Genomic DNA, 23,066 nt, shown 5'->3' with positions numbered 1-23,066 from the left:
AACATTTTCTCCAATTCCCAACCCAAATTGATGTAACATTGAGAGAAGAAGAGACTCATTCAGATTAAACTATATGTTCCTGCACCAGCTGGCAGCTGAAGGGTCGCAGGAAAGCGGCAAGTCCATACCATCTCCAACAGCACCATTCATATTAAAGCACTATAGTGTTTTAATCGACCCATGGGTTGATTCATTCATTTCATTTCCGTGTCTGGCCAGCATTTCCAAAAAATAGCAGCTGCGATGGCTTTGTCATTTCCTTCATAAACATGTTGTATTGCCTGGGTTGAAGATAGCTTTATATTCCGCCTTACATTTGTCACTGTAACTGATATTTTTCATTCTAACTATTAATAACAACAGTTGGAGTGGTAGACTGTGTTACATAAATTGTCCATTCCAGTTAACAACTCAAAATCTTCCTCACGTTCGGTTACAGCTACTACGAGGGCAAAATCCGGTGAAGCTTTGTGCATATGTGTCGTGAAGGGTCTCTTGTATGCCCATGTATTGCGTGACACCACACTTTTCAGTTCTGAGCACACCGTGAGCACATAAAGATGCCTAGAAAAAAGTGTCCCCTGCCAAGTGTGAAGTGCTGCTAAAGGCTTTCGCCTGATTTCAAGCAGCCCACATAACGTAACTGTCATGGGTTTTCTTCTTCACATTTCTCGGTCACATACTGCAGGCTCAATGGAGATGCTCCTGCAACGTTTTTCGAAGGGATGTGCTGATCATCCACCAACAGCCAGGAGTTGGTTCCCTCTGTTCTTCATCTCCTCACCCACACGAACCGCTGCCTATAAGAAAAACATTTTGACGCTACCAAGGAGCTGCAGTTCAACACAGAGAATTGGTGCAAATCGCAGGCGGCTGCTTTCTATAATGATGGTATAAGAAAGCTGGCACCACTCTACGACAGGTGTCTAAGTCGGAGAGGCGACTATTTAGAGATAGCTGGAAGTGTTGCTAAACATTGCAAATAAAACATTTTCGATTTTTCACTATGGTTTTCGTTTCCCGACTGATCGGAGGTTGGAAAAAAAGACGGCCCTTGTACTTCATCTTAGTACTTTAGCAATGGTTTCTATTTCCTTTCGCATTTCTATTCCTCTTCCGTAAATTTCTTAATGTACACCGTGCAGATTCCCTAAGAACAGCACTTAACAATGCCTCTGCGTGCATATCCAGAAACACGCCAGCTGCAATCAGCGCTATGACTGCGATTTACGTAAGTTCTTTAACAAGTTTTGCGAGCGCCAGTATACGGAAACAGGAGAAACTTCGACCCATAACTCTCGTGGAGACAATACTTATGTTTTGATATTCAGCGTCAATGTCTCGTCTACAGCTGCTTCCCTCAATCATTACCAGTCCTGCTGTTCTGCATCGTCTATCATCCGTCCCTCCTATCGGATTTAACCATGTCTTTTCTATCCCTTCCCGACCTCAGAGGTGCCCTCTCCTTTCCCCTGTCCTTCATCTATCCCTCCCATTTCTTTCCTCCTCTTGAGCTTGGCATGCCCCCCATCTTAGCTACACGCACCCGAATCCTGAGCTTTTGTAGTTATCTTTCTCCCACATTATACCAATCCTCCAAAATAATTATAATCCCCAAAGGACCAATCCACTTTCCCTCCCCTCATTATTGCTACCAAATTCTGGTACTTCCAATTAGGTGGTAGTGGAGTAAGTTGCAGTACTCGAAACTCATTGCGGTATTCCCGTTTCTGAGTATCACCCGACGTTTTCCCGTGAGTTGTTTTAAGTATAATCAGTGATAAGCGTCTTTTAATACATTTTTAAAACAGCTGTATACACTTAATAATTTTTTCCATAATGCGGGCCCACAGTCATAATATTTTTCTTTAAAGTCAGTACCGCCATTACACTGTTGTTTATTTACAGTGTTACATTCACACAATGATGATATCGGCTTCAAAGTGCCATTATCAAGTGTTTTAAATGTTATAAATTGCCTAAGATGGCATATTGCCGTATTTTAATACGACAGTATGCCATCTTAGGCAATTTATAACGACAGTATGCCATCTTAGGCAATTTATAACTCTTAAAACACTTGATAATCGCACTTTGAAGCCGAAATCATGATTGTGCAAGTGTAAATGTAACACTGTAAATAAACAACATCTAATGGTGGTACTGACTTTAAAGATGTGTATACAGCTCACCATAGCCGGCCGGAATGGCCGAGCGGTTCTAGGCCCAACAGTCTGGAACCGCGTGACCGCTACGGTCGCAGTTTCGAATCCTGCCTCGGGCATGGATGTGTGTGTGATATCCTTAGGTTAGTTAGGTTTAATTAGTTCTGAGTTCTAGGGGACTGATGAACTCGAAAGTTAAGTCCCATAGTGTTCAGAGCCATTTGAACCAGCTCACCATTTTGAAATTTTCTTCCGTTATTGTGTCTCTTAAACTTCTTTGGCTGAAGAGTGGAGTATTTTTCCACAGGCAGCTCACACTTGCCCTTCTGGGATGAGGCAATGATATGATAACAAGGGAACGAAAGAAAGGTCTACGGCTGCAGGTTCTCGGGTCCTGTTCATGTCTGAGATATCTTTCCTTTTACAGTTAACGAGTAAATTAAATACTTGGTTCAGTTCATGTATACCGGTTTTGTCATCACTTTGAACCAACACCGGACATTACCACTGAAACTGCATGAAATATTGGGTGGATCAGAGAAATGGGAACATTTGAAGCCGATGCTGGCGGCAGCGTAGATTTCAATAAATGGGGCTAAAATGCCAAACTGCCAAATAATAATGGATATTTAGTTGCAGTCGGGTACTGGAGCGGCGCGGACCGTGCGATTGTCTTGAGTGACAGTGTGACAGCTGCAAAAAGCGTGTTTCGTCGCCCCTATAAGATCTCGGCCTGTGGTCAAGTTCCTTCTGCACACACGACCAAAATGCGGGTTCGTAACTTGGCAGAGAATATCTGTATATCCATCTTTTCAGAGATGGTTGCGGGACTGGACTTTTCGATACAGGATGTCAAATTAAATCTTCCAGCCGTCTAGTTTCCAAACTTATTTTATTTGGCTACCAGTTTCAGCGATTTACTACGCCATCTTCAGGCCCCTGACCAACGTAGGAAGATTCCACCTCGGTTGTGATCAAAACAGGGGGCCACCAATACAGGTGTTACTAGATTTCTGCTCGCTACAGCGGCTGTTCAGGCTGCAGGCAGATGATGGTTGCAGGTATCGCTATAGCAAGCAGACATCTGCTAATAGCAGGACTGCTGAATCGAGGTGGAATCTTCCTACACGTCGGTCACGGGCCTGAAGATGGCGTAGTAAATCGGTGAAACTGGTAGCCAAATAAAATAAGTTTGGAAACTCGACGGCTGAAAGATGTTTAATTTGACATCCCTCTTTGAAAAGAAAGGATCGGCTCTGAAAAAATAAAGCCTAGAAGATTCTTATTTTCCGTTCGTAGCTCGGAACTCATTGATGCTGCGAAGGATGCAATGGTAAGGAGTCGTCTTTCGGTGTGAAAATTGCCTCGTCATCGGGGTTCTGACGCCGGAGAGTGCAAAGTATACTCCACAATCTTCAGATTCGTCCTAATGAGCATTTGTTGCACGTACAATTTTGTGGAATTCTCTTGGTTAAAATAATTGAGGATGCTAACTTTACCGAAAGTTTTTGGATGTCAAATGAAGCCGTCTTCACCTAACTACATCAGCGAAAAAAAAAAAGAACATGCGTTACTGGACACAAAACTGCGCTTCACAAGCTTCGGTTAGGCAGTGCTAAAGTTACTGTACGGTGTGCAGTGTCGTGTCGTGGGGTGATGCTTCTTGACTTCTTTGACGGTGAAGAAGGTCCCACTGTCAGTGTAACGTCTCCATGTTATATGAATATCAGAGAGAAATTGTTGGCCCAAGGCTCCATTCTCTCCCAGATATTGATATTCAGCACACATGGTCTGAACTGGGTAGAGCCACATCACACAGTGGGAGACTGTTCACGTACGCAGTGAAACTTTGTTTGGGGATCGCATAATTTCAGGAAATGCTAACATCGGTTGGCCGCCATGATTTCCAGACCTCTCTGTGTGTGATAGCTTTTTATGGGGAAAAAAACCTTACTCCGATCAACACTCACATTGAGGAAAACATCGCCAACATCGCAGAGAATCCATTGCGTCGCATTGTTTGAAATCTCCAGAACCGACTTCTGAATGTTTATGGTGAAATGAGCAGCACTTAATGACGTAATTTTGAAACGTGTTACATAATAAAATTTTCACTCTTGTGCAAAATACATTTCAGCATCAAATACAGTTTTGTAAGTATCGTTCTTGTTTGCTAATTATTTAAAATTATCCAGTTTCTCTGCGCCAGTCTGTATAAGCAAGGCTGAAACAAGTGTTATCAGTTTAAGAGTTGTCTTACGCAACTATTCTAGTTACATACACCGCACACATCGTGTTTCAATATACGCATATTGACTCCGGCTGAGGCAGGTTATTTTGCAGCTGTGGCTCATCACGTCACAGTTCGTGCTTTATAGAGGCTGTACATAACAACGACAACATGAGAAATTCGTCAGCTAATACTTACTACATCATTATCTTATGCTAAGGCTAATTTGCTATGTAATTTAGTGATTAATAGTAGAAAAGAGTAGTCCTCATATACAGTGGCATTTCATTATTCATGGAAGTAATTGTCCAAGATAGCGCAAATGTATCATAAACGAAAATTTTTCGATTTCATCCCCACCTGATCAGAATCAAATTTCACTACTAACCCATCTTTGGGGAATGTGATACATGCACGGTGGCGCACCGCACATTTCGCTGCTGTTTTAACATTCCTTCCTGTTGGTACAGTTACAGAACTGGAGGCAGCGAGCTGTACAGTCTTGCCAAGATTTACGAGATGATCCTGAGGCACTCAATGGAGAGGCGAGAGCAGCATCGCACACAAATGTGAGGACGACATGTAGAACTCCTCCTCCGTCAGCTGCGGGTGTACAGTAAACTGTGACATGTGACGCACTGAAGCAGTACTGTATTCCTTGTTAAGATACAGCATGAGTGGAATTTGAGCCCGCTTAGATGGGGACTTCATCATGAAGTTTACATTTAAAATACTGACTGAAGCAACATTTTATACTGAAGCCAATGGTGGTTCGTAAGAGCACAGGGTGTGAGGAGTATAAGTGCAGACATTGTCATCATTGGCACCTTGATACATACCTGCTTCATTGGGTTAGTTGTTCTTTCTCTGCCCTCTTCAGTCTTCCCGAAACCACGTCACATAATTTACTGTATTTTCCAAGTCATCAGTCTTGTGACTGGTCTGATGCGGCACGCACAAATTCCTGTCCTGTGCCGACCTTTTCGTCTCACAGTAGCAATTGCAACCTATGTCCTTAGTCAACTATCTGCTGGATGTATTCCAGTCTCTGTCTTCCTCTACAATTTTTGCCCTCTACAGCTCCCTCTAGCTCCATGGAATTCTTAACACATGTCCCTTCTTATCAGTGTTTTCCACACATTACTTTCCTCGTCGATTGCGTGAAGAACCACCTCGTTCCGTACCGTATCATCGCACCCAATTACCAACATTCTCCTGTAGCACCACATCTCAGATGCTTCAGTTCCCGTCTGTTCCGTTTTTTGTGGGTCGTTTGAAAATGAATGACATTGTATTATTAATTATTATTTGTTCACAACTGTGACAAAAAGTTTATTTCTCAATAATATTTCATAAAGGCATCCTATGGTAACATCTCGATAAGGCAACCTGTGTGAACGCAAATCTGTTAATCCGACGTGGGGGTCGGGGAGGAAACTGAAAATAAAGTACGTAATGAGTTGCTAAAGGACAGAACTGCTGAAGGTAACACGCAGCATCATGGAAGAAAGTGCCTCTCACTCGTTGCGGAATTTGGAAGCAAACTCTAAGATGTAACTGTTTGACTGTCGTTACTGCCACGCTTCAGTGGCTCGGCCTCGCCATATTCTATCTGTTGGTGGCAGAAATGCTGCAACCTCACCTTCTAAGTTGACGTCATAAGGGGCGACCAGGCGGACAGAAGAGTCAGATGAGAGCTGTGTGTACCGTACGACGGACTCCGTCAATAAATCCTCGCTTTACCGCATTTTTCGTTACGAGCTAGCCCAGATTGGCTGGATTCTATTTCTTGCGATCTCCGACCACTAACATGGGATCTCTAACAGGCAAGTCTCGATTCGTGGACAATGTTTAATTTGGTTAACCGGTGAAATTCTTCCCAACAGTCTTTCCTCAGCCAATAAGGGCGCTTCCTTTCTTCACTGCCGTGCTCTCAGTCACTCTGAGAAAAGTTTCATATACAACGTCCATCGTTCTTATGTCCTTAACCCGATGTATTGTGTAGGTCCTGCGCATTCAGCGACGTCCCACATTTTCTGACAGATTAGGGGCTCTCTTTCCCACCTGTCCGATAGCAACCTCCACTGTCCGCCCCAAACGTCGTGTCTATGTGCGAGCGGCGACAGCGCTTTCTGCTGAGGTTCCTCCTCAAACAACTTCATTAAACTTTTTCGCGATTGGATGCCACAGGCAGCTTTCCCTGTTGCAGAATTCGGCCAGCGGCGCCACAAGGCGTCAGAGAAGGCCGGCCCTGCCTGCCGCTTCCTACCCACTGCTTGTGGCGCCAACTCTCAAGGAGTGCACAATAATCCGTGGAACATGTAACTAACTAACGGGATACCTGGCCGTTCAGGCGCTCGGTTCATTGGCCGTGTCGCCCAGTGTGCTTGCAAATGTTTCCTTACTTCCCAATAGCACTCAAATTCAATTTTATACTACTACAAGTAACAATCACTCGTAATTTTAAGATCAATTACTGATGCAGGTGGATGGCGCTCTCTAATTTGAATATTGTGTTTCGTAACATTTCCCCACAGTCCATCTTTCACTGCCAAACAATGCTAAGCTGGAAACGTACATTCTCAGAAATTTCTTCCTCAAATTAAGTCGTCAATTTGGTACCAGTTGATTTCTCTTCGCTAGGAATGCCCTTTTTGCCAGTGCTAGTCTACCTTTTATGTCCTCCTTGTTCCGTCCGTTGTGGCTTATTTTGCTGCCTAGATAGCAGAGTTCCTTGACTTCGTCTACTTCGTGACCACCAAGTCTGATGTTAAGTTAATGGCTGTTATCATTTCTATTACTTCTAATTTCTTTCGTCTTTCTTCGATTTGCTTTTACTCCATATTCTGTATTCATTAGACTACTCATTCCATTCAACACATCCTCTAATTATTCTTCATTTTCACTGACTATAGCAATGTCATCAGCGAATCTTAGCACTGATATACTTTTACATTGAATTTTAATACCACTCTTGAACGTTTCGTTTATTTGCGTCTTTGCTTCTTTCATGTATAAATTGAAGAATGGGAACGAGACTACATCCTTGTTACATCCTTTTTAATTCGAGCATTTAGTTCTTGATCTTACAATCTTATTGTTCCTTCTGCTTCTTGTACACGCTATATATTACCCATCATTCACTATAGATAGATTACTCATATATTTCTCAGAATTTCGAACGGCTTGCCCCATTAGTCACTGTCCAACGCTTTTCCCCGGTCGACAAATCCTATGAACGTGTCTTGATTTCTCTCCAGTTTTGCTTCCATTGTCAAGTAAAATGTCAGAATTGCCTCCCTGGTGCCTTTACCTTTCCTGGGCAACATCTAACAGAGCATTAATTTTCTTTTCCATTCTTCTGTATATTATTCATGACAGCAACTTTGATGCATGAGCTGTTAAGCTGATTGTGTGACAATTCTCCCACTTTTCAGTTCTTGTAATCTTTCAAATTGTTGGAGGTATGTACAGTCTATGCAACCAATTGAAGGCAGTTTGTTTGTTGCCATACGGTTTTCGCTACATTTATTTGGGAAGCATCATCAGTGGTCTATAATACATGTTTCCTTTTTTGCATACAATAAACGTACTATGTGGTAGATGTAATATGCTGCTATATAAATCTCGTTGTGTCTTTCTCTTGTTTTTCAGGCTAAAATCAACTTTTGTAGTTCAAAGTTCGTAATGTGAACTTATCGTGCGGTCTTACTTACGATTTCCAGCGCTGTTAACTCATGTGTGTGGTCCTGGAGATGTATTCGTTAGTTTCCATACTCCAGCTGCCCGATTTCTAGCGTCCTTTCACAGACATTTATCACATCGCATATATCACTTGCACTTTCTATTTTGTGATCAAGATATTTATGTTTTCGGTGTGTAGTGTTGCCAACTGTTCTTGTGTGTTTTTCTTTCTTTTGTTTGTGTTGTGGTTTGATTATTTTTTCCATTTGCTGTGTGTGTGTGTATTTCCTGTGTGTAATTGTGTAATTATTTCCTGACAGTATGTTTTTCTTTTTTTTAAATGTGAATATTTGTTTGTTTGTGTGTGTGTGTGTATTTCCTGTGTGTAATTCTTTCCTGACAGCATGTTTCTCTTTTTTTAAAAATATGGATATTTGTTTGTTTGTGTGTGTGTGTGTGTGTGTGTGTGTGTGTGTGTGTGTGTGTGTTTTGCTGTGTATAAATGTTTTTATTTTATTTTATTTATTTATTTTGTAGTAATATATATATAAATATGTGTTCATGTATGTGTGTGTGTGTGGGGGGGGGGGGGGGGAGGGAAGGGGGAAGAGGGAGAGTGAAGAATTTAAAGCAACTAGGGGAAAGACGGAAAACAGAAAAAATTACTTTCGAATTGTGTTAATCATGTTCTTCCGAATGTCTGATGATCCATCGAAAGTCTGATACATTCTATACACCATCGTGCGTAATCGTTTTGTTGTCAGTTCCTAAATGGTTTTAGAAATTCCAATGGAATGTGATCTTTCGGTTCTGCGTTATTTGATCTTAAGTCTTCCAAAAGTCTTTTAAAATCTAATTCTGGTACTGGGTCCCCTGTTTCTCCCCCATCGACTCCTCTTTCTTCTTCTTGCACGTAATCAGAATTCCTCCTCCTCATAGAGGTCTTCAATAAAGTTTTCTAACCGATCCTGATATCCTGAACAAGGCCCGGGATTAATTTAAGGATAACACGTGGAAGGGTGGCCCAACTCTATGCGTCATAATATCATTCCCAAGCAAAAATTTTTATTTAATAACAATTCAATCATGAGTCAACTGACGGTTACCAAGATTCTTGGGAGATACATACAAATACTTACGATTCTTAAATTAAATTCACAATGTATAAGTCCCTTTACATTATGCATAACATTACAAATAGCACTCAAAAAATGTCAACTGTCCAACAGAATGGCGGCCAAACTACAAACAGTTAAATAAACAGACCTGCGGCGGCACTCTCTCCCCGCAACTAGATCACAACTGTGCGGTAATACCATGAACATAAAAACCATTAAGATGCACACATGTCCACTGGTTATTCTGCTCTCATATGGACAAGATACAGCCAAACTGCTCAAGGGCTACCCTTATGTAAAACCGAAGCAACAGCAGTGCTTCACTGATTGGGCACAAGCCTGTTCCCTAAAACGCAATTAAAATGACAATTAACATTAAACCCTCAGTTTTTTTTAAGAAAATAAGAAACTCAGTGTTCAGTTTGCACAAAGACTTTCACAGACTCTCACAAGGGCCTTACAATAACAGAATTACTGAGTCAATTACCTGCATATCCGGCGATACCCCCGCCGTGGCACGATACCAAAAGAATAACAACAAACCACTCAACTTGGGGCTGGAACTGGAGAACCGCAGAATCGAGTGTGACCTTCCAGTACTCAGACCTCTTGCGACGACGGGGAAGCCGCCGAAGCAGCAGGAAAATGCGTCCCTGCCCCAGAACAGCGACGCAGAAACGCGCCAACTGCTGCCGACATATACCGAGGAACAACAAACACCAAAACAAGTCTGATGAAAATTAACGTGCACAGTAATACTGAAATGGGCAATCGATAGTTCAACTATTAGAACTTCAGTATGGAGGGGCCTGCTCATAACATTGCAAGTTTACCTCGCCAGCCATAACAAGAAGCAATGCACGAGGTCATTTAAAAGAGTAATTACATAATAACTAAAACAAGATTTAAAAATTCAGGGTGTACCTTTACTGGGGCCTCTCAGGGGCTAACAGACACTGTAATCAGTATACGCACCAAATGACAGACAGCCGGTTACACCTATAACCCGAAGGGATTCACAACACTGAGCAAGAGAGTGTGCAAATACAAGCACGCACATGCACATGACCCACAAATACGTACCTTTACGCTGAGCACACACAACTTCAGTTACAGGCCAAATCCTATAACTCGCCCCAGGAAGGGCCATGAGGTCTGCAACAGACAGAAATTACAATCAGTATTATTAAATACTCAATAATAACAACCCATGATTTCAAATACAAGGTAACATTACAAAATACTAGCTTGGCATATACAGAAAACTGCAGAAGGAGACACACAGCGCCGTAGGGGGTCACCGAAAAGCATAAGAAACTGGATTCCTGGCCACCTTACACCAGGCAGAATTAACAATCTTTAAGTACATTACTTACTAAACAGTCTCATAGATAATTTCAAACAAATATCAAGCAGGCCAGTAGCTTCAGAACTGCAGGTAGGGAGGCCCTTGGATAATACTGCCCTGCTGCTCGTGGCTGCTGACAGGTTGTTCACTACAACTCGGCGTAGTTAGCACTCCACAGTGGACTGGTGCACGTCACAAGCAGGTGCACGCGACGAGAGCCACTCCTTGTCCACTAAAGCCGCCGGTAGCAACCGTCAACACTGCAGGAAAACTCGGGTCCCCACAGCCCAGTGCTGAACGGTGTTAACTTGCTGAATGCCAAGTAGTCAGGCTCGCCCGTCCAGCTGCGTGTCCGACACGCCACGCACCGCCACACCGCTCCACAGGGAACAACAACCCCTCCCTCATTCCTTGTCCCAGGCCCACATTCTCCCGCAACCCTTTGTTCTACCTCCCTCATTCCTTGTCCCAGGCCCACATTCTCCCGCAACCCTTTGTTCTACCTCCCTCATTCCTTGTCCCAGGCCCACATTCTCCCACAACCCTTTGTTCTACCTCCCTCATTCCTTGTCCCAGGCCCATATTCTCCCGCAACCCATTGTTCTGCCTCCCTCATTCCTTGTCCAAGGCCCACATTCTCCCGCAACCCTTTGTTCTACCTCCCTCATTCCTTGTCCCAGGCCCACATTCTCCCGCAACCCTTTGTTCTACCCCTTCCCGTATAGCCGCATTCTCATCCTCCACGACTATTAGATCTTCGTCTCCCTTTATGTTCTGAATTACCCGATCAATATCCTTATATATTTTCTCTATCTCCTCCACCTTCTGCTTGTGACGTCGGCAAGTATACCTGCACTATTGTTGTCGGTGTCAGGTTGCTGTCGCTTCTGATGAGAACAACCCTATCACTGAACTGTTCACAGTAACGCTCTCTAAAACCTTGCTACTGATAACGAATCCTACTCTCGTTATACCACTCTCTGTTGCTGTTGATATCACGATAATAATTTACTACTTCGTGTTTTCTGCACCATCGTAACAGCACCACTAACAAGGGACATGCTGGAGCTTGAAAGTTCGGAACTGCACGAAACCATGCTTAGACTAACACTCGATCGTAAAAACTACAGTGGTCTGTGTGACTTCCATACAAGACTTCGCACTTACCTGCTAGCACCATCACAGCGTATGTCGTAGCTGCACTAACAAATGCTCGAGTTGCGTGAATGATATAGCTACGTTACGAATGTGTCTTCACTACAGCCGATATAATAGTCTCGAGTGAATTTAGTAGCTGCATAGGCGTATGCATTTTAGATAATTCTCATTTATTGTTCCGTCTCAGTTGTACACTTTTCTTAATTCGATTATCGCAGTTCGATTGTGCAAGGTCGTATAGATCTACAATTCAGTATTGGTATCTGCAAATACGAACACTAGAAGCGTCTAAAATGGTTGACGTAGGCAATTTCAAAGCTTCAGTTTCTTTTATCGACAGTGTTATGGCTGAATATGGCATTTCGTACAGACATATTACTACATTTGTCACTCATAAGGACGTAGAAGACGAGACTAGTATATGTCAGCACGCACAACGGTTTGTGGAGAAAGTGAACTGGTTTTGATAAAGCTGGGTGTGGCGATGAAGAATGTGTGTAACAGCGACCAGAGTTAATTCAATGTCTTCTCACCAACACTGCCTCACAGAAGAGAGAAAACTACAGCTAGTGTGCTGAAGTACATAGTTCTATCCACAGCTACACAACTGATGCGGCTTGATCAATGACAGGTCGAATAGCAAACAGGTTGTACATCTGTTTTCAACAGGCACAAGACACTTTCCGCCCAAATATTTTAAACAAACTTGAAACAATCTGCCCACGGAACGTTCACGTGGAGGCAAACAAAAATCGAAAAATGATTAAAGGTCGCATGAAACGTTTTATAACTTCAGTCCTTGGAGAACAAGTGGAAAAGAGACTGTTGCTGTGTGATTCCTGGTCAGGTCACACTGATCGTGCCCTTCTCGATGCTACCCTTCTCAACGCAAGTTTTGCAAATAAAGATGTTATGCCGAAGACATTGCCACCGAAAACAACAAAATATTGCCTACTTCTCGATGTTTATTTCTTCCGGTAATATAAGCTCTGCATCAGGACTGCTAATTCTGTAAGGCTACAATGTGCCACACCGCAAGTGAAGATACGTGATTGTTATTTCATCATCAGACTTCACTCTGTGATTTACAAACAATTTTGTGGACCGAAGTATACGTCTATGTTGTGTTAGGTTGCTGTCGTTTCTGATGAGAACAACCCTATCACTAAACTGTTCACAGTAACGCTCTCTAAAACCTTCCTACTGATAACGAATCCTACTTGGTGAAAGACAGGTTATGACATTGACATACCCATGCATCATTTGATAATGTAATTAGTGTGGCTTTTGATATTGGACTGCTTAATGCGAAAGTGATTTTGAATGTAAAACAGTGGCTTTAACGAGAGGTGCACTATGTTCTCTTCCACTTTATTTTAACCACTTAGTCGGAAACACGAAACTGCGCTATGAGGATTAATATAAGCACTGACAGTTGCGTAGGATATGTGTGTTTTCCGTTATTATAATTATTTTAAGCAGGGGGTTTTTGGCACTGTTGAATGAAAATGTAATGATGTACTGACGTCATTGAATTACATATAGTTTCCCTCCAATGGTATTAATATCTTTTTCCTTTTTTTCTCTGTATTAAAATGGCACTTGTGGCGGAAAGCAACCTTTTGCTTGGAAATGACACATACCACTGTTTTTTCATGATCGAGTGTTATTCTAGGCATGGTTTCGTACGGCCTCGAGCGTTCGAGGTCAATGGTGTCCCTTGTAATTGGACTACGCCTGTCAGTGTAGACTAACCATTTTGCGTCCACACCTGCACACTTCAACACCCCACCTGCTGCCCGTGGGAAGATAAGCAACTATGTTTTATTGTTGCCACATGTACTTGGAGATACTAATTAATCTGAAAACATATTACTCTTAATAGCTACACTTATCAGTGTGCTAGTAAATTAAATAATGTTCAGTACACTGTCCTTAGTCACCTAACTCACTAAAGCGCCATATATTCATAATTATCTAGCATAGAGCTTGTTTGCGGGCCAATATTTACTGGAACAACTTGTTTCTATTATCATACACTGTTCAGCCAGAACATTATGACCAACGACCTGCTATCGATATAAACCTGTCCAGGCGATAGCAGCATCATTTGGCGAGGAATGACTGCCAGTCAGACACAAATACATTGCATTTAGTATAACATAAGCGTGCTGTCCGCTTGTAGAACGGGGAAGACGTGCGATCTATCTGAGTTTGACCGAGAGCAGACTGTGATGGCCCGTAGGCTTAGCACGAGCATTTTGGAAGCTGAACGACTTGTCGGGTGTTCGAGGAGTGATGCGGTGAGTGTGTTCAGCACCTGGGGAAACCGGGGTGGAAACACATCCAGATGACGTGAGGCTGGGCGACCACCGCTCATTAAGAGGTACAAATTCTTTTTTTTTTTTAACCAGTTCTGAAACAGAAACTCGTCCATGGAATAGAAGTAGTTGTCCAAAAGAAATGATTTTAAGCTAGATTTAAAACTTGATCTGCTACCTGCCCGACACTTTATGTTGTTGGGCAAATGATCAAAGATTTATGTTGCTGAATAATGTACTCCTTTTTGATCAATTGACAGCTTCAATAACGGATAGGAAAGGTCATTTTTTCCTCTAGTGTTTTGCGTATGAGCATCACTGTTCTTCGCGAATTGAGAGGGATGATTTATAACAAATTTCATTAGCGAATATATGTACTCTGATGGTAAAACATGACAGGGGGCGAACTGCAGCGGAACTAACACTAGACTCTGCTGCGCATAATACAAGTGTGTTTAAAACACATAGTGCACCGAACACCCCTAACGATGGGACTCGGCAGCAGGCAACCCACGCGTGTGCCAGTGTTAACACCACGACATCGGCAGCTACTGCTGAGATGCACGCGTCACCACCCTCCCTGGATGCTGGCGCAGTGGTAGAGCGTTGCATAGTCTGATGACTTCCGACACCTTCTTCATCTTGCCGTGGAAGGGTGCGAATCTGTCGTCTTCCAGGACAGCGGCTCCTTGACACCTGTACTACGAGACAGAGACAAGCTGGCGGCTCAATGGCGAGTTCCCACTGACGTAGGCCAACTGGGCCCCCAACTCGCCAGATCTGAACCCGGCTGAACACACCCGGGATGCGATTTAACGTGGTGTGAGGGCTCATCGTCGCTAGGTCACTCGTGTGTGCAGGTGTGGTGACAGCTTCCTCCGGCGACCTACCCAGGCCACACTGCTTCCAGGTCACGACGCGTCGCCGCTGTTGTCCGTGCCAAAGGTGGGCATACCGGGTACTAAGTTGGTGTTCCCAATGTTCTGGCTGATCAGTGCGTGTTTTAACCCTGGAGACTGCGTTCTTGCTGCTGATATTCGATTATAGAAAGTGAGTTGATGAGAACACCACGTACACAGTCGAAAGGCAGCATCGAGACAAACTTCCCTCTTTGTAACAGTGGTTGGCTGAGCACTATGGGACTTAACATCTATGGTCATCAGTCTGTAACAGTGGTAGTGTCGTGTTTTTATATTAAGTATAGACGGAAATACATCCTTTTAAAATCATCATTTGATTTATAATCAATGTACATTTTAATTTTTGCGGGTGATCCCTGCAGGACATGACGGCTGACTGGCTCACGCTATGTGCGTCCCTGGCCGCCGGCGGTGCGCTGGTGCTCTTCCTCTGGTGGCGACGCCACAGCCAGCACTTCGCCCGCCTCGGGGTGCCCTCCGTGCCGCCGCTGCCCCTCGTGGGCAACATGCTGGACGTGGTGCTCTATAGGAAGTCCTTCACCGAGATCGTCCAAGACCTGTACCAGGAGCTCGACCCGTTTCCGTACGGTGGCATCTTCTCCTTCACGATCCCGGCAGTCATGGTCAGAGACCCCGAACTGATCCGATCTGTCACCGTCAAGGATTTCGACCACTTCACCGACCACATGGACTTCTTTACGACTGACAAAGCCAATCCCCTGCTAACGAGAATGCTTTTCGCTTTGAAAGGTAATACGCTCACATACTCTATTAAGCATTAAAACAGCAATACCAAATAGCAAATAAGAAAACTTTCCTTGTTGTATGTTTACCATATAGTAGGAACAATAGATGATTAAATTTTAAAATTTTGCACATGGTTGAGGCAGCAACCGTTGGATAAAATATTTGTGAAGAAATAATAAACAGCCTGTCCGGTGAAAAGTTTTATTTAAATCCCTTCACTATGGTTTCAAAGTTTATGAAAATATCTTCTTCAGGAGAAAGAGAGTGACTAAACCGGTTAACACTGCATACATGTTAAGTTATAGATGCTACACTAATGACTCGTTGCGAATACAAATGTTATTCAGCCTTATTGTGTTGGATGTTGTAGAGGAGGTACGTTGTATAACTGAACGGTGTCAGTAAAATATAAAATTCAACTCCACAATATTAAAAACTTGCGCAACATGGTGCTCGTCATTGAATAGTACTTCAACAACGTACAGCTAATGCACTAGCCTCATTTACGTAACGCTTGGGCTAAGGAAAGCTTCTGGCTAGAAACGGCACTCTTGACATTACAGGCGAGGAGATTTTGCAGTAGTGGATGACCTTTATTACACTAAACTAGTTTAAAACATTAAAAATTAAAATTATGGCATTTGAGACCATATCATGTTTGGCTACGTACTTATGTAAAATTTACAACATGACAAATAATTAATAAGTTACCATCAAGGAAAGTTATTGTGGTAAATATTGTGGTAATATAAACTGTAAGATATCATAAATAATAAACAATACAATAAGAAGATGAAGGGGAAGGGAGAAAATGAGGAAGGGGAAAAAGGGGTGGGGGGGGGGGGGAACAAATCAAAGGGATAGGCAGCAAAAACCAGTAGGAGAAAAAGGAGGCTGCAAAGAGTGGGGAGGGGGAACGAAGATGATAAAACAGTATATAATTAAAAAATATACATATCTGAACATCAAAACTTCAAGGAATACATTAACAGCGTAACAAAGAATAAGCAGAACACCAGCATTAAAAGACGAGGAAAATTACATATACATAGTCATCCGGAATATCGAGCAATCTCTCTGGTATGTTAATGAGATTAGGACTCTGAAAATATCCACAAAATTCCTGTCGTTCAATTACACCTACTCATTTGAAACTGACCCGTCTTTGTGAGCAAAATATTTAATAATTCCCCGTTCTTCTAACAGGTCAAGCCTGCGACCTGTACTTTCTTTTATACAAAAGTTCTAAGTCTTCTAGTCACCATGATGTGCATTGGAAAAGAAGCTGATGGGTTCAGCACAGGTGGGACTGTGCACATTTGCCCCACCGTTACTTAGCAGGTCCTTTTCATATCTAACTTTGAAGGGCCTCCCTATCTGGTGTATGTGATGATTAAATTTGTAGGTGATCTGAAAGAACATAGGAAGCAAAATATCACAGAGCAACCTCCGGCAGCTAAAAAGGGCTCAAACCCAGCTAGCTTGAGCCGGACTGTTCAGATAATAGATTCCATGCTGCTTCATCTCGATGCCAGAGTTCATCAGTTGTAGAGGCTGGTGAATGGTGACATGCCAGTCTCTGGGCTAGTGGCTGAAAGATCTACAGAAAGCTGTGCCCAGGGCAACAGCCGAAAACCCTCTGTAGCAATGTAGGTCAGAACAACAATATCTTATTGCAAGGCAATGCCACGGAGATCTCAATAGTAAGACTCATGTCACCGGCCTCTAAAAGTCGAAAATGTATCACATGCTCTCCAAATTACTGTTTGCGTGAACCAGAGGTGACCACATTGTATACTGTGTCATCATGCCAACGTATTGAGCCGAAGTGACGATGTCGACAGAAATATGACAGTGTTCGAATTCTTGGGAGCATACACACACGGACATGACCGTCGTGACGCTGCACGCGGAACTGGGACTTTTCTAAAGACGACGCAGGGCCACTTTGGAGTCCAGAGTTGTTTCTGGTCGCACCACTGTAGACGCTCCTCTCTCTCTCCTCTCAACAGCGACCGCCACGCTGATACTCCATCGTGCTCCAGACTAGCTCGGACTGTCAGTGTGTATACTAGACTAGCTACGGCCAAGCCCATTTCCTGACCAAGGAAACGTGATGTGGCTGTGCGATTCTGCATGTCCAAGCGATCAATATATCTGTCAACCCAAGCACTGGACGTGTGGAGCTTTCGAGAACCAGCATGGGGTTGAGTACGATCCTCCTGAACCCATCGATTCCCTGGTCACATGACAGTGGTGAGGTCCCGATCAACGAGAGCATCAATATCACTGAATGATAAATCACACTCTCGACAGATCATGATCACGTCGCTAGGAGAGGATACACTGCTAAGTGAACATCATGCTATGATACTACCAACAGCCTTCATAACAGATTCTCACTGATGGCAGTGTCACCTGATGTTCACTGAATGAAACTTGTGTTGACCATAAACGTACCTCACCCTATGACGCTGGAGGGAGAATGTTCCTTACTGCTTATGTTGCCCGGGCTACTCATAGAAAGTTTTCCCTTTGAGTTACTGTTTATTGAATATTGTACGAAACGTTAATTGCCCATCAATTCTGCAGGTTCAAAAATGGTTCAAATGGCTCTGAGCACTATGCGGCTTAACTTCTGAGGTCATCAGTCGCCTAGAACTTAGAACTGATTAAACCTAACTAACCTAAGGACATCACACACATCCATGCCCGAGGCAGGATTCGAACCTGCGACCGTAGCGGTCGCTCGGATCCAGACTGTAGCGCCTAGAACCGCACGGCCACTCCGGCCGGCCAATTTTGCAGGAATCTCGTCCTTTGAAACAAGAAAAATGAAGCTTTTAATATGCGTTCAACAACCCGCACACTCCCCCACTAATTAGGTTTCCAAGATACAGAAAAATTTTCTGTGTAAGCTTTTTTGTTTCCAATGTCTGAAACAATGCAAGTCTATGTTCTTGTTGGCTGGAATTCTTGATAATTTCCGCAATCAGTTTATTTTCAGAGGAAGTGATTGTTGATGACATTCGGCTGTATTTATCTTGTATATTTACAGTAAGTTGCTTCAATTCACTACTGTTCACATCGAGACTCAGAAATGTTTAAAGGAATACGTGAACCATCTTTGGAAAGATTTTTGAATGATATTTTAGATGAAAATTCTAACTCAGGGAATGAAAGTGAAAGATGGTGTTACGGAGTATGATTCAGATCGGGAAAGTAATGTGGACATTGGAGATGATGAAGACGATGAAGGTAATGCAGCGTAAAGTAGTGACCATCAGGATGTAACTGTGACTAAGTTTGAAAGAAGGCATGTAATCACACAGCCCAGAATAAAATGTATAATTACACAGTCCAGAATACCTAGGAAGTCTCTTGCTAATATACACAAATAAAAAGAAGGTTTTCCATCACCTCGGTTCCGAGAGTTCCGGAAACTGTACAGAAAATTGGAATAGAGATCAACATAAACATCATTTCCTCCCTTTTTATTGCTCATGAAAACCGCACATTGCATGTTGTACCACCATACAACGAGACCTTCAGAGGTGGTGTTCCAGATTGCTGTACACACCGCTACCTCTAATACCCAGTAGCACGTCCTCTTGTTTAGATGCATGCCTGTATTCGTCGTGGCCAACTACCCACAAGTTCATCAAGGCACTGTTGGGCCAGATTGTCCGGCGTAGATCTCTCAGATTGGTTGGTGGGTCACATCGTCCATAAACAGCCCTTTTCAATCTATCCAAGGCTTGTTCGATAGGGCTCATGTCTGGAGAACATGCTCGCTACATTAGTCGAACGATGTCATTATCTTGAAGGAAGTCATTCTCAAGATGTGCACGTTGGGGGCGCGAATTGTCGTCCATGAAGACGATTGCCTCGCCAATATGCTGCCGATGTGGTTGCACTATCGGTCGGAGGATGGCATTCATGTGTCGTACAGCCGTTACGGCGTCTTCCATGATCGCCAGCGGCGTACGTCGGCCCCACATACTGCCACCCCAAAACAGCAGGGAACCTCCACCTTGCTGCACTCGCTGGACAGTGTGTCTAAGGCGTTCAACCTGACCGGGTTGCTTCCAGACACGTCTCCGACGATTGTCCAGTTGAAGGCATATGCGATACTCATCGGTAAAGAGAACGTGGTGCCAGTCCCGAGCGGTCCATTCGGCATGTTGTTGGGCCTATCTGTATCGCGCTACATGGTGTCATGGTTGCAAAGATGGACCACGCCAGGGACGTCGAGAGTGAAGTTGTGCATCATGCAGCGTATTGCGCACAGTTTGAGTCGTTAACACGACGTCCTGTGACTGCACGAAAAGCATTATTCATTATGATGGCGTTGCTGTCAGGGTTCCTTCGAGCCATAATCCGTAGGTAGGGGTCATCCTCTGCAGTAGCAGCCCTTGGGCGGCCTGAGCGAGGCATGTCATCGACATTTCCTGCCTCCCTGTATCTCCTCCACGTCCGATCAACATCGCGTTGGTTCACTCCGAGACGCCTGGACACTTTCCTTGTTGAGAGCCCTTCCTGGCACAAAGAAAAAGTGCGGACGCGATCGAACCGCGGTATTGAGCGTCTAGACACGGTTGAACTACAGAGAACACGAGCCGTGGTACCTCCTTCCTGGTTGAATAACTGGAATTGATCGGCTGTCGAATCACTTCCGACTAACAGGCGCTGCTCATGCATGGTTCTTTATATCTTTGGGCAGGTTTAATGACATCTCTGAACAGTGAAAGGGACTGTGTAATATAATATCCAGTGACAACGTCTATCTTTAGGAGTTCTGGGAATCGGGGTTATGCAAAACTTTTTTTGATGTATGTGGCAAGGGAGGAGTTTGGAGTAACTGTTTGGCGTTCTCTTGGAGACGCCTTGGCGTTTACACGTAACATGCTGAATGTTATACTAAAACATTCAAATTGAAGAGGTAGTTAGGTTGAATGTCACTTCTACTAATGAGAAACAATTGTACTTGTTTATAGGAATACTGATACAAAGGGTGCAAATAAGGACAGTTCAGTCACTTTACACTATCTCCGATCAAACCCAATGTGTCGGCCTGTTTACAAGGATATTATGCCAAGATAACGTTTCAAGAAACTTTACAGGACGTTAATCCCTCAGAGAACGAGGAGAAACCGGGCAAGTATGGCATCACTGTACGCGTGATGTCAGACGCAATAGACAGACACGTCACTAATACGGAACGCTATGCAGTTAAAGTACAAAGTTTGTCCGAGAAAGAACGATTTTCAGCAGCTATCGTTAAACGTCTGGCAGTGTCTGTGAAAAATACTGGTCGAAATATTACTACAGATCGATACTACACATCGGTGGATTTGACGGAAGAGCTACACCAAGGCTATATAAATTTACCACAGCAGAAACTCTGCACTCAGACAGGAAGCATATTCCAGGTATAATGAAGAACCATCAAATCGAGATCTATATTCATCAATGTTATTGTTCGAGACCTAACAACTGGTAGTCCACCAGTTATTTTGGTTGTTGTTGTTGTTGTGGTCTTCAGTCCTGAGACTGGTTTGATGCAGCTCTCCATGCTACTCTATCCTGTGCAAGCTTCTTCATCTCCCAGTACCTACTGCAACCTACATCCTTCTGAATCTGCTTAGTGTATTCATCTCTTGGTCTCCCTCTACGATTTTTACCCTCCACGCTGCCCTCCAATACTAAATTGGTGATCCCTTGATGCCTCAGAACATGTCCTACCAACCGATCCCTTCTTCTGGTCAAGTTGTGCCACAAACTTCTCTTCTCCCCAATCCTATTCAATACTTCCTCATTAGTTATGTGATCTACCCATCTAATCTTCAGCATTCTTCTGTAGCACCACATTTCGAAAGCTTCTATTCTCTTCTTGTCCAAACTATTTATCGTCCATGTTTCACTTCCATACATGGCTACACTCCATACGAATACTTTCAGAAATGACTTCCTGACACTTAAATCTATACTCGATGTTAACAAATTTCTCTTCTTCAGAAACGCTTTCCTTGCCATTGCCAGCCTACATTTTATATCCTCTCTACTTCGACCATCATCAGTTATTTTGCTCCCCAAATAGCAAAACTCCTTTACTACTTTAAGTGCCTCATTTCCTAATCTAATTCCCTCAGCATCACCCGACTTAATTAGACTACATTCCATTATCCTTGTTTTGCTTTTGTTGATGTTCATCTTATATCCTCCTTTCAAGACACTGTCCATTCCATTCAACTGCTCTTGCAAGTCCTTTGCTGTCTCTGACAGAATTACAATGTCATCGGCGAACCTCAAAGTTTTTATTTCTTCTCCATGAATTTTAATACCTACTCCGAATTTTTCTTTTGTTTCCTTTACTGCTTGCTCAATATACAGATTGAACAACATCGGGGAGAGGCTACAACCCTGTCTTACTCCCTTCCCAACCACTGCTTCCCTTTCATGTCCCTCGACTCTTATAACTGCCATCTGGTTTCTGTACAAATTGTAAATAGCCTTTCTCTCCCTGTATTTCACCCCTGCGACCTTTAGAATTTGAAAGAGAGTATTCCAGTCAACATTGTCAAAAGCTTTCTCTAAGTCTACAAATGCTAGAAACGTAGGTTTGCCTTTCCTTAATCTTTCTTCTAAGATAAGTCGTAAGGTCAGTATTGCCTCACGTGTTCCAGTGTTTCTACGGAATCCAAACTGATCTTCCCCGAGGTTGGCTTCTACTAGTTTTTCCATTCGTCTGTAAAGAATTCGTGTTAGTATTTTGCAGCTGTGACTTATTAAGCTGATAGTTCGGTAATTTTCACATCTGTCAACACCTGCTTTCTTTGGGATTGGAATTATTATATTCTTCTTGAAGTCTGAGGGTATTTCGCCTGTTTCATACATCTTGCTCACCAGATGGTAGAGTTTTGTCAGGACTGGCTCTCCCACGGCCGTCAGTAGTTCCAATGGAATATTGTCTACTCCGGGGGCCTTGTTTCGACTCAGGTCTTTCAGTGCTCTGTCAAACTCTTCACGCAGTATCATATCTCCCATTTCATCTTCATCTACATCCAATTCCATTTCCATAATATTGTCCTCAAGTACATCGCCCTTGTATAGACCCTCTATATACTCCTTCCACCTTTCTGCTTTCCCTTCTTTGCTTAGAACTGGGTTTCCATCTGAGCTCTTGATATTCATACAAGTCGTTCTCTTATCTCCAAAGGTCTCTTTAATTTTCCTGTAGGCGGTATCTATCTTACCCCTAGTGAGATAGGCCTCTACATCCTTACATTTGTCCTCTAGCCATCCCTGCTTAGCCATTTTGCACTTCCTGTCGATCTCATTTTTGAGACGTTTGTATTCCTTTTTGCCTGTTTCA

At 43.2% G+C, this 23,066-nt stretch overlaps 1 protein-coding gene across 1 annotated transcript in view; it reads left to right on the top strand.

Moving 5' to 3' along the window:
• The first annotated feature begins 4,871 nt into the window (after positions 1-4,871).
• The window catches only part of LOC124777390 (cytochrome P450 9e2-like), a 71,462-nt gene continuing 53,267 nt past the window's right edge, over positions 4,872-23,066 (top strand). Inside the window, exons 1-2 of the mRNA XM_047252781.1 lie at positions 4,872-4,964; positions 15,307-15,694. Of these exons, the coding sequence (XP_047108737.1) occupies positions 15,310-15,694 (385 nt within the window). The 5' untranslated portion in view covers positions 4,872-4,964; positions 15,307-15,309. The remainder of the gene's footprint in view (positions 4,965-15,306; positions 15,695-23,066) is intronic.

This window comes from Schistocerca piceifrons, chromosome 2 (assembly GCF_021461385.2).
Source record: "Schistocerca piceifrons isolate TAMUIC-IGC-003096 chromosome 2, iqSchPice1.1, whole genome shotgun sequence".
Taxonomy (NCBI): domain Eukaryota; kingdom Metazoa; phylum Arthropoda; class Insecta; order Orthoptera; family Acrididae; genus Schistocerca; species Schistocerca piceifrons.
The sequence above is the reverse complement of the archived record's forward strand: the minus strand, read 5'-3'. Positions and strand labels throughout refer to the sequence as shown.